This window comes from Phoca vitulina, unplaced genomic scaffold, assembly GCF_004348235.1.
Source record: "Phoca vitulina isolate PV1807 unplaced genomic scaffold, GSC_HSeal_1.0 scaffold36, whole genome shotgun sequence".
Classification (NCBI taxonomy): domain Eukaryota; kingdom Metazoa; phylum Chordata; class Mammalia; order Carnivora; family Phocidae; genus Phoca; species Phoca vitulina.
In genome coordinates, this window is record NW_022589739.1 from 5281283 (window position 1) to 5293900 (window position 12618).

Genomic DNA, 12618 nt, shown 5'->3' on the forward strand with positions numbered 1-12618 from the left:
ACTTGTCTGATATGCCTAGAATAGAAGTTTTATAGAGACAGAAAGGAGATCAGAGGTTACCAGGGGCAAGAGCAGGGGATAGGGAGTTATTGCTTGGTGGGTACAGAGTTTCTGCCTGGGGTGATGAAAAATTTTGGAAATAGAAATGGCAATTGTTCTATAACATGGGGAAGGTATTTAATGTCACTGAATTGTACACGTAAAATGGTTAAAATAGCAAATTTCATATATATCAACAGTTAAGAAAAAGGATAAGGAATGGGGAAAAGAAGTAAATGGAAGCAATCATTTTCTTAAAGCTAGAGAGAGAGCAACAAACAGCTGTGGGGCAAGCATCAACATGCTAGCTACTTGGTGATGGGGTAAAGGAAACTTCCCTGGATTTGGACATAAAGGAATTTTCCAGATTCAGACAGCTCTCTCCTAGAGAAAGGCTGGGAGAATAAAAATCTTCCCACTGCTGAACTCCTGTGGACAAACGTTTGGTGACAGCTTGCTACCCTGTATTTATATCTCTTAAGACTATGACACATAAGAGGAGGTGGGGAGTATGCCAGATGGCAATAAAACATGGTACATACAGCGGAAGGCTCTGAGCAGGCTCTGAAGTTAGAGCGTATTTGGGTTTTCTTCCCAAGAAGCTGCAGTGAAGTTTAAGGTGAAGAACTTTTATGTAATATAATTTTATATAGAATGCATTGAAGAATGTATGTATATACTGTTACATTTACAACTTATCGTCCCTAAGTATACACTCTTATAACTATGTTATATAGTATACTACTTGTGTTCCTACCTGTGGAACGTGTTAAATGGAGAACTGTGGCCCTCACCCTTTGTCTTTTGCAAAACTCATTCTTGAACCTGCAGGCATTTGGTTCTCTTCTGCACAGTCATCTTCTGTCCAATCCTGCTTCCTCTCCCATTCCTTTCACAAGTGTTGATTGCTAATGAACACCTTATACTCCAAACACCTTCTAAGCATCTGCTTTTGAAGATCTAACCTATAACAAATACCTACTGCCTGTCAGGCATTATTCTAGGTGCTGGGGAATCAGCAAGTATAGAAAACAACTCCTACCCCCATGGGGTTTTAATGGGGTTTCTGGGAACACTTTTGCCTACATAATAAGGCAATGTTTGTAGCTAGAGCAGGACCTTCTACCTTCTTCCTGTCTTGGAAACAGATGTGATGGCTGGAGCTTCAGCAGCCGCCTTGCTCTACAAGGTGACAAGTATGATGGAATGCCTAGGGCTGCACTATACAATTTAACAGCCACTAGTCACATGGGGCTATTGAGCATTTGAAATGTGGCTAGTCTGAATTGAGATGAGCTGTAAAATACATACAGGATTTTAGGACTTAATAAAAAAATGAATATGAGATATATCAATATTTTTTAGTATTGACTACAGGTTGAAATAATATTGTAGATATATTAGAGTAAATAAAATATATTATTCCAATCAATTTCACCATTTTAAATGTTGCTACAAGAAAATTTTAAATTATATATGCAGCTTGCATTATATTTCTACTAGACAGCACTGGCCTAGAGAATCAGAGAATATAGCCACTGAACCTCTAGCCACTATCTCTCTACTGATATCTGGTTTAAAAATAAGCTGGGTGCTTGAGACCTGGGGATGAGCCAGGCATGTCCCTGTCGTCACAGAGCCCATAGTGAGAAAGAGACACAAAAAGCAATCAAGGAGGGATACCAATCAGCAAGATTTCATAGGACCAGAGCCTGGGGTCCCCAGTGGGCACCAAACCCAGACTGAGGATGGAATAAGAGAAGAGGAAGTGAAGAAGAGCTCAAGGAGGGCTCCCTGAAGGAGGTGATGCTTGCTTAAACTGAATCACACAGAGAACAAGCTAGCTAGGCCAGGAAGGGGCCCCTGTTCAGCACAAGCAGTATACATCCTCCGTGGACTAGGGCTCTAAAACTCCCATTATTTGATGAAATTCGAAGAGGAAAGTATACACTTGTATTGGTTCCCCATTTAAAGAGCATTCATCGTCACAGATAAAGCAAACCTCTGAACAAAACCATGTATATGCAACTATTTTTCAACTTAAAGCGCTATGCAGTTGTTGGGTGTTAATAATAGTAACGAAGTTGTGGTTGTGGCTGTGATTGTTACAGAGGGGGCAGCCATCCCTGCCTTACTGTTCCTGGACTGCTCTTCACTCGGTGGCACTGCTCACGGCCACCCAGTCCAGACTCCAGGATTCAGGGGGCGTCTGTCCCAACGCCCATCCAGCAAGGCCAAGGAGATGCCAGCAGGCGATATCCTGCCGTGGTAGCTCCCTTTCAGAGAAGGACTCTTCTCGGCCATCTCCTGCACTGCTGGTGGGGAGTGTCCTCTGGAAGAACCTCCAGGGAGGACGCCACAAGGCCTGTGATATTTTCCATGTGATGCACATACCCCTCGGCTCAGAATCCTCATGACTATCCCGCAGATATGCTTTCACGTGTGTTCGGAGTGTGGGTGAGAAAACGTAGTGCAGCACTAGTTAAGATGGCAAGAGACTCGGAACGAGAAAAGCAGTTGAATAAATCGTGAAATGGGAAGCCATGAAAATAATAAAGGGATTAGAGCCCCACATACTGACATAAAACAATCTCCAAGATATATTTGAGTGAAAAAAGCAAGGTGCACAATATGTGCACAACAACATTTTCCAGTAAAATATAAGTAGCGGGGGGCGGGGGGGTGGGTGGCAGGATGCACACACACACATGCCCACATGCCCACATAAGTAGAGACTTTCAGGAAAAGCAGATGGAAAACAGTCCCGTGATTGCCTCTAGGGCTGGAACCTGGAGGCCTGGGGAAAAGATACACTCACCACAGTACATGCTCTTGTCCTGCTTGAATTTTTTTTTTTTTAATCATAAGCATACATTTCTTTTTTTTTTTTAAAGGAAACTAGTTTTTTTCTTAAAAAGACAAAGAAATCTTTATAACTGTATTTATAAAATGAACCACAAGGAACCTGAATTAACCACTCGCTGTGAGGACAGCCAAAAAAGAGAGCTTTTTATCTCAGGGTAATATTTGGGGGACTGGATCCACTCAAGCTCGTATCTAACATGCAGCACACACACTCACGCTGAGCCCGCCAACTCCATGGGGGACAGTGGGGACAAGGAATGAACACAGAGCCGACGTAATCTAGGCTGGGAAACCTGTTGGACACAGAAGCGCCGGGAGGCCGGTACAAGTAAGCGGACAAAGCCAGAGTCCCCTGCAGGAATGCAGAGCCCGGAGACCGCCAGAGGCCCCTGCAGGAATGCGTACCCCGGAGACCGCCAGAGTCCCCTGCAGGAATGCGTACCCCGGAGACCGTCCTCTGCTCTATCAGCGCTGCCTGCCGCTGTCCGTATTAGGCAGAGTGGTACTTGACGCGCCCCAGCCAGCACAGCAGAGCCCAGCTTTGAGGGCCGTGGCGGGTGATTTCAGAGGTCCGGAATGTCAGATAGGCTTATCTAGACCAGGAGATAGCAGCCTGCCCTGTCAGCTGCCCCCTACCCCACCTCCCTGCCTCCTGCTGTGCTCAGCTTCCGAAGGTCAGCAGCCACTTGTACCCCCCAAGCCTGGGCCACCCACCGCTGGGAGCCACTACAGAGGCAGAGGTGGGCAAGGGTCACCGTCAGGAAAAAAAGGTATGCGGTGACCCTGCTGGATGCTCACAAAATACAGACATTTCCTCCTCACGAGATAACCCAACAGTTTTCACTTTATAGGCTGGCCCCATTCCTGCTGGTGACAAGAGTCCATGAGTCATTTCCTGCATGCGTGTTTTTATGATGTACAAATCCCTTCTGGTCTGCATTGGTTATCTGTGATCACTGAGCAACCCCATGGAGGCTGGTAGAAAGAACCCTGGATCGGGAATCCAGGCTCGTCCTCAATGGTCCCCCAGGTCCTCTGTTTGACTACGAGACCCTCTCTTCACAGCCTGGCCCTGGGAGGCCGTTCTTTGCAGGTCTCCTCCTGCATCCATCTATTCTGCTCTGCCTGGCTCTCACCCTCTCCCCTCTCCCCACCCACACCTTCATTCCTCTTACACAGCAACACACTCTCCCTGGAATATAGCTCTCTGCCTTGTGTTCCCTCAGTGAGGCCAAGCAAACTTCTTCTCATATGTCAAGCTCCAAATCATACCTTCTCTTCCAGGAAGCATTCCCGGACTGCTCAGTCAGGCTCAGTCATTGCTTTTCTCTACTTCTGCAAAACAGTGGGCGCACCTGTCTCATACACTTAGGATATTTATGAAAATAATGGCTAAGCATTTGCTGATCACTTATGATGTACTAGGCAGTGTTCTAAATACTTAACAAAGATTGCCTTAATTAGTGCTCACAGCAACTCCATGAGAGAGGGACCATCTTCATTTTACAGAGAACACTACTGAGGATCAGTGATTTAAGTAGCCTGCCCAAGGCCACAGAGCTAGCTGGTGGCCGACTGGTACCGAGACAAGTGCCTGGCACACAGCAGCTGCTCAAAAATTATTCACCTCATGAATGATTAAATAAGTTAATAAATACAGAAACAATGTTTCTGTCTCACAAACTGCTCAGAGCCACTTCTCATTCTTTCAAACCACCTCCCCTGTCAGGTGCCTAGCAAGGCACAGAGCACTAGAAACATCTGCTGAAGGAATGAAAAAAAGCATATTGGAGCACACCCATCAACAGAGTCCAAATCCTGATAAAGCCACCCGCTAGCTTCAGATCAATAGCTTCAGGTTCCTGGGCCCCTCTATGTCACCTGTCAAATGGAGAGATGGTACACAACATCCTCTCAAAATATGTCCTTCTGACACTAGGTACATATAAAATAAAAGACCAGATTTCGTGATGATGGCAATTCCCATATCAAACTTTGTATTGTATTGTTTTGTTTTGTTTTCCTTCTGGGCTGTTTTCCCCGAGGAACATTACACAATTGGATGTGACATTTGATCGGGGTACTACCCTGATGCAGAGACAATATATTAGTCCTAAAAGAGTTAATTTGGCTTGATCCTTGGTTCACTCTATCCTTGGCAAAACAGGTCACACCCAAGGAAAGAATTATTAAGTGCCTGACAAAACCCTCATAACTAATCAATAATGAACCATGATCCCAAGTTAAATTACACAACTGACACCTAAGCCACTGCTCTAATGACATTGTAGGTCCTTCTCCCTGTCCCCTGGCACCCCCACCAGAGGCTTTCTTCTCCAGACAGATGCTGGTCAATCTCCCCCAACCACCACTGCCAACATACATGCATGCATATATACGTACACACACACACTCACACACACTCACATGCTTGTGAAATGCTAAAGCCCAGACCCACTCCAGATGGTGCTGAGATGTCCACAACAATGGAAAGGTGAGGGTTCTGGCTGAATTCCATTTATTTCTACTCTAACTGTGGCTAGCCAGGAGCTTGGCTATGTGCCTGATAACCTGACGCACCTGTGCTATATGTCTTAGCATTAGTGGTCATCCACGTGCATGCTAATACCCAGCATTTCTTGTTTGGCTAATGCTCAGCATAAACTACTACACCCAAGGATACCTAAAAGAGGTGTGTGAGTGAGAGTGTCTGTTCATGTTAGAAGAGAGGGAGGACCCATGTTCTGTGTTTTGTTTGACTCACAACAAGGACTACAAGCTCTAGGCTCTTAGAGCTGAGTATTAACCATCCACATGAATCCAATATGGTGAGAGACTATACCATAACCGGAATGCACATAAAGAGTCCCTATAGAGGACACCTGTTATTTATCCATCTCACATCTCTATGACCTTGGGAAACTGCTCCTCCCTCATGTCAAGCATGTGATGCTTGAAAGGGCTACCAAGGACAGTAGCCAGTTCTCCTGGTTTGGGCACAATAATTGGTCCAGGGACAGCCCAATCAGAATCCTTCCCTGAGATTTTATTCAATATTGAGCAGGAGGAGAGAGAGTCTAGCCTTTGGGTCATAGAGCTATAAAGATATGAACTAGAGACCACCAACATGGAGAAAATCTGTTCACAGGATGTTAGAATGGAGCCAACATAGAGCAAAACGTCCAAGACATAGATGGAAGGAGAGAGGCTAGGAAAGACTGTCTGGACCTTCTTGTTTATACAAGTTAACGACTCCCTTTTGTGTTTAGTTAGCTTTGAGCTGGGTTTCTCAAGCGTGTGGCGCAAGTGACCTCACACAGTCAGAGCCGTACTTGGACCATATTTCCAAATGTGTTCCACGCTTCAGGATCTAGGTAGTTCTTAGGAGATGGGCTACCACACATGTGAAAGGTCTTTATTACTCCTCCTACGAGGCATAAAATTCCTGAGCAAGATGCACTCTCAACTCAGCATCGCTAACTACAGATGTTAGTGCTTTCCCTTTGTTATCTCAGGCACCAGTGGTGACCTGCCAACCCCAAGAGTCCACAAGTACTCTTCTATTTCAACCCATCAAAGCTTGTAAAATAAGGCCTGGCCAGACAGGGAGAGGCAACCGACCAACTGGTGATTTTTGAAAAAAAGCACATCTCCCTGGTGGTCAAGCCTCCATCACATCCCGGTGCTGGCTCATTCGCTCCGCAGGTCTGTCCTTGGATCACCGAGAGAGTCCTCTCAACAGCCAGAAACTGCTGGGTGCAGGAGGCCATGGCATTTCCTCATAGAATAAGGTCTCTGAAAACCTTCCTGAGAAAACACCTTGCAGCCCGGCCACCTGACTTCTATGGGACCTTTTCAAAAGAAAGCGGTCACATGCTGTTACTGAAAAGGGTGATGCTTTGAAAACAAAGAGTGCCCCCCTCTCCAAGTCTGAAGAGGTTCCCAGTGATAGAGGAGCTGGGAAGTTACAGCAGCTAGGTGGGGGTAGCACCTCGAGGACCGGTCACACCCCTTTCTCTCCTTTTTCTTTAACACTTCTGTCTCTGCTAGGAAGGGCTAAAGCTTGGCAGGTTATGGGCAGGCACTGCCTGGATGGCTAGAGCTCTGGGCTGAAGTTCTGGCCTGGTGGAATGCTCCTCCTATGCCCCATAAAGTCGCCCCAGGCTTGGAGGAGCTTTGGCAGCTGTCCCCCCGGGGGCAGGGGAAAGCGGCCGTATCCCACGGTACACTCAACAGCTCCTCATCACCAAAACAAAAACACAACAGTCCTGATCGCCATGGAGAGTTCAATCCTCTTGTCTGGGATTGGCACCAACTAAAATTCCAAGGGCTCTGGCTGAGCTACCTCCTGTGAGGTCTAAATACAGCATGCTCACTTTTAACCTAAACATACAGTCTGGACCACTGCCCGGGGCTGACAGCCCCCCAGGGCCAGCGGGAAGTCTTGACTTCTGGCTGCCCATTAGGCAATGGGCATCGCAGTGAGAGAAGAGATGTGATGCTCTGCTTACTTAGGCCACGTTCACCAATGTTGCCTATGGCCAAACAGTGGGGGAAGTAATCAGCTTGTGGAGGGTTAACTGCGAGTGTGACCCTGAGCACAGAAATGCATCCTGGGGAAGAGGGTGGGGGGAAGAAGGGAATGAGAGAGGGAGAAAATGCCATAAGGACCAAAGACCTATTTCTTAGCCAATTAAAGTCAAGGCATCTTTCTACAATGTTGGCTCCCCGGGGAATGGAATTTAGGGCGTAAGCTCTAGAATCAGACAGACCAAGGTTGCCTCCTTGTTGTGTGATCTTGGGCAAGATAATTGACTTCTCAGTTTCCATAGCTCTAAAATGGACCAAAGGACCATGGAGGTGTTCACTGAGACCATGTTTATAAAGTGCCTGGCACGCAGAAGTTGCTCAATAAATCATAGCTATTAGCAGTAGCAGTGGTAATAGGAGGAGGATAGTGCCAAGCATGCCTTTATTCTCTCTGCCATGGAGAGGACACAAGAAGAGTAGCTGAGGCCACCACAGTAAGACAGAGGCTCCCACCCAGGATAATCCGTGCATGTATAGACCAAGGAAATCTTCAACAGAGCAAAATGCTAGCACACGCCCACACCTATTAAGAACCTCAGAATGGCAGGATGGCGACAGCTTCCCAAACTCCCGGCAAGCCAACCCGCATGCCCCACAAGGGTAAGAAATCACAGGGTTTTCCCTTACCTTGGTGTTCATACAGGACTTCCCTCGCTTATACTCCTTGTGGGATCCACGCTTGTCCAGTTTGTACCACAGGGCTTTGGCTTTCCAGGTGGTCACCTTGGACTTGAGCTTGGAATAAAAATTCCTGTGGTCCAGAGGGTCTAGGTCCAGGTGTCGTGTGAGGATGTTGAAGGCCTGGAGGGTGCCTTTGCACGTGGAAGCCTGGACAAAGTTCTCAAAAACCTGCCCGGCCTGGCTCTGCTTCTCGTCTTCGTTTTCCCCCATGTTTCAGGAGTTGTGTAGCGCAGTGGTATGGAGAGGCCGGAGGAGAACACCATGAAGTACCTGGAGACACGTCACACCTGCAAAGGTAGGTGGAGGCAGAGGTGAGCTCCATGGCAATGCAGGCAAGGTGGGGGGGATGGGTGCTGAGAGGGAAAAATAAAATTCCTTTGGGATGTTAAGCATACTAAACATTAATACTTAATGCTAAACATAAACCATCTATAAAAAATGTACAATCATCCCTTCTGACCTGACAATGGTGTCTTGCTGGCAATCTCTTTCTCCCCCCCGCCCCCAACACCCCACTCCTCTCGCTGGTTGTAAAGAACTACAGGTTGCTCAAAGATATGGCCTGGCTGATGTCAGCATTACCTGGTCAATCTTGCTATGAGCTAGATAGTTCTAGAAATAATAACTAGTAAGGGGGGGGAACAAAGCAGAGAAGCATACTAGATTTTATGAGCACCACTGAAAACCTTTAATTCATGGTGCTGTAAATTAGTTGACTAATATTAGTGTAATCTAAGCACAGAACAGTGCACAGACCAAAACATTCAAAGCACGTGCCTCCCTAGATTTCATGGCCTTCCCACCTATCCTAAGACACCAAACTTGAAAGTCTTCCTCCAGTAGCTACTAGAGGGCAGGTCCTTCCCCTATACAGACGACAAGCGGCAACTTCTCGAAACTTCTCTCTACTCCTCGTATCTGCTGCAAGCACGGCATCCACCTCAGTCAGACAGACAAAAAGACACAGACACACACGGGTCTCCTCCCCACACACAAAAGGAGTCTGTGCTTTGTGAGCCCAAGCTGTGAGCTATTTGGAACAAGTGCTCAGGCCAACAGAAGGAAAAATGCGATGGGTATTCATTCACATCACGAAAATAGTTCGCCTGGGTTTTGGCCATCGGCCTGTCTCTCTGCACCACTTTAACCTCAGGCATTTCTTAGGAAAGTCATTCAAGTTTCAAAGGAACAAAAATAAGTTAGGGTTGATTTTCCAAAGCAATAGCTATTTTTCCAGAATCCAAAGCTAGTGCAAGAAGACAAGCATAGAGGAACTAGGGCTGCACAGCTGTCCGGAGGGCTCGAGAGGGTCGGTAAACAAGAGGATACAGCATACCAAGCTCCCCCAGACAGAGGCCTGGCAGGAGGAGGTCAGCAAACACAGAGACAAGGCCCTTGGGCTGGGTGGCTTCCCACTCTCCAGACAGAAACACTATTGTGGGTGCATCTGGATTGTGGGCTGGCCGTATAATACTAAAAGCAGAGAATGGTGTTTGTTTTCTTCCTTCATCCTTTACTCATCCATTCAGCAACAATTACTGGTGCCTAAGCAAGAGCCATGCATCACCCTAGGTCCTGGGGATGCAGAGATGGGGCCTAGTGAGGAAGACAGGTGTATAAAGAGTTGATTATAAGACAACAGGCAAGCACTTTTAAAAGATGAACATGGTGCATGGAAGCCACATAAGGAGGTGTCCAACAGACCCTAGAGGTGTCCAGAGGAGCCACAGGGCGGAGGGGGGCTGGGATGCCCAAAACACTACAATTTTAGGAACAAGGTGAATTTCATTAGAAGACCAGGGAATAGAAGTTCTCAGGCAAAAGAAACACCATACAGGCGTGAGTCTGGACAGAGCCAGGACAGCTGCAGAATGAGAGCAAGTCCAAGGCGTCTAGAGTTCCAAACTCATGACAAGAGGTGATGGGCGCATCCAGGGCAGATCATGGAGGGGATCTGGCTTCTCCCGTGGGCTGTGGGGTGCAGGAGATAGAGCAGCGGGCCGAGAGGAGTCTCTGCGCAGAGGAGGTGGCGGGGATGCATGGGAGAGGGAGGTGGCCATGAACAAAGCCACCGGGAGAGCCCCAGGAGAGAGCCCCACACACACAAAGGCTGTACGGCAGCCCCGTGGGCACCAGCTGCAGGGAGCAACTGGCTGGGGGCAGACACCCAGACGCTGCTGGCCGAGGGGGCACCAGCAACAGCATGGGACCCCTCCCCTTCCTCCCCTCCACCCCATCAGTCTCCAACGGGCCTGGCACCGTACTCAGCTGAAGGCCCATTCCCTGCTCCAGGCCTAGCCAAGTTCCAGTCTTCAGCCAGGCCTCTGTCCTCCAGGAGCACTGACCTGGCGGCTCTGTTCCCCGCACCTCAACAAAGCCAGAAAACGTGGAGAGCGGGGCCTGTGCTTTGGCAGGTGCCGATAAGACATGGATTCCCTCCCGGAGGCTCTCTCGGCTCCTCAAACCTCTGCAGTGCTCACCTCGGCATCGCTCACATAAACACGGCCTCCTACTGTTTCATCAACTCTCCCGCAGGTACAGGACTTGCCACCCAGAGAGCATAAACAGAGAGCAAGACCCGTTTACTGTTCAGAGCGAAGGAGCATCCTTGGTCTCTATCTTTGGAGGCACTCTGCGCCCAGCGCTGAACAAAGGATGCGGTCGCTGACTGAGAGATCCACAGCTACTTGAATTCTGCTGCCCTCCTGCAGTCCGTTCTGGGGAAGGGCAGGTGGGTTCAGAGAAAGCCACAGGCTTCAGGGCGAGTGGAGCCCAAGTCCAAAGCTCGGTTTGGCCCCTGGCTGCCCTCGTGGCCTCACACGAGCCACAGAAGCGCTGAGCCTCAGTTTCTTCTTTTGTAAGAGACGTGATAATGTCCATCTTGCGGGGTTGCTGTGCAGAGCAAGAGAGGTGTGTGGTGGCAAGCCCGGCCCTGGGAGGTGCCTGGCAGAGGTGAAAATGGGTGCTGCATCCCTCACGTGGGGCAGATTTGTGTCTGCGGAATGTACCGGTTTGGAAAAATACTTCTGTAAATCAATTCTTCAAGTTGCCAACTCCTCCCTGTCTAAAATGGTGAACTGGTTAGAGATATCAAGCCAAACCTGACTCCCAGAGAATCATTTACAAACTGGAAGAACCTGTCTCCTTCCAGCTCCAGCTGCCGCCCCTCCTCTCCGCAAAGGAAAATGAACAACTTGATCTTAGGGCTCCAGTGGAGAGCCAAAGGTGGTGCAGAGGGTGCTCGCTGGGCGTGGGGGCTCCAGGAGCTCGCTCTTATCTAGAGGGAGCTACCTGGGGCGGTGGGGGTGGTGGAGAGAGATGGCAGGACAGCAGAGAGCATCGCCTTGGCCTATCCCAGCAGCTCGTACCAGCCTCAGACCTGCCTCCCCGCTCTGAAGGGTCTGGTCTCAACCTGTAAAATCAGCTTTCCAGTTGAAGTCAAAGACCTTAAAAATGACTCTCACATCCATGCAGGCTATGTTTCCTCCAGAAGAGCCTCAGAGTGTTTAGAGTCTGCCAGACGAGGGTGTGAACCTGGTCTCACGCACCAGCGTGGCACGTGACGTATCTCCGCCTGTTTCCTCATCTGCAGAATGAGATGATCATACTCGCTTCATAGGGCCGTAAGGAATGAACTCCATCATGGATGTGACGTATTTAGCACCTGGCAGCTACATGATAACCAGCAGTAATTATGATTCCTCAAATGGCCCAAACGTCATCAAACCAGAAGGATGGGGCCAGATGCCCAGGTCAAGGAATTATCTGTACTTTAAAACAAGAAGCCATGGGCTTTCAACTCAGAAGATGTGGGTTCAAATCCACTTCCTAGCTGTGTAGCCTTGGACAACTCATTTAATTTCTGAGATTTCAGTTCCCTCAAATATAGAGTGGGGAAGAAGGAGGTTTCCATAATGAACTGAAAACGTCCTTGGTACAAGGTAGTTCTGTTAATGAACTAGAAAGGCTGACTTGGAAGGGCTCTGGGAGTCTGTGTCTGAGCTCCAAGCCCCTTTCCAGAGACTAGAGTGGAATTCTTCTGGTAGATACTCTTTCTCCTTCCCCAAAAGAAACTCAAGGATTGGTTAAATCAGAGGATGCTGGGTAGTAGCTCTTGTTAAAATTTTCCTTGTCAACCACCACCCAGCTGTTGCTTTTTAGAGTTTGATATGAAATATAAATAAAACCACCCAGAAATATGAAAGGTTTCTGCATTTTCTGGGAAGAAACAAGACGTGATGCTTTAGTTTCCAAGAATAGCCTTGAAGCAATTTGGTTTTTGCCAACTGGAGTCCCTTATTTGTGGTTCTGCCTGTGTGACTTTGTGAGTCACAAAGCCAACCCCCTTTCCCTGCCCCCAGCTGCTACAAATTAAAAAACCTCAGGGCCTCCAATTGCTGGCAACAGCATGAGGAATGGGCTTGGTCCAGGGCATCTGGGAGA

General features: G+C 48.2%; 1 protein-coding gene across 18 annotated transcripts in view; it reads right to left on the bottom strand.

Moving 5' to 3' along the window:
• Positions 1 to 12618, bottom strand: part of LOC116646400 (F-actin-monooxygenase MICAL2) — a 221846-nt gene that overhangs the window by 159553 nt on the left and 49675 nt on the right. For all 18 annotated transcript variants that reach the window (XM_032427107.1, XM_032427094.1, XM_032427093.1 and 15 more), the window contains one exon: positions 8122 to 8462. In XM_032427107.1, the coding sequence (XP_032282998.1) occupies positions 8122 to 8385 (264 nt within the window). In that variant the 5' untranslated portion in view covers positions 8386 to 8462. The remainder of the gene's footprint in view (positions 1 to 8121; positions 8463 to 12618) is intronic.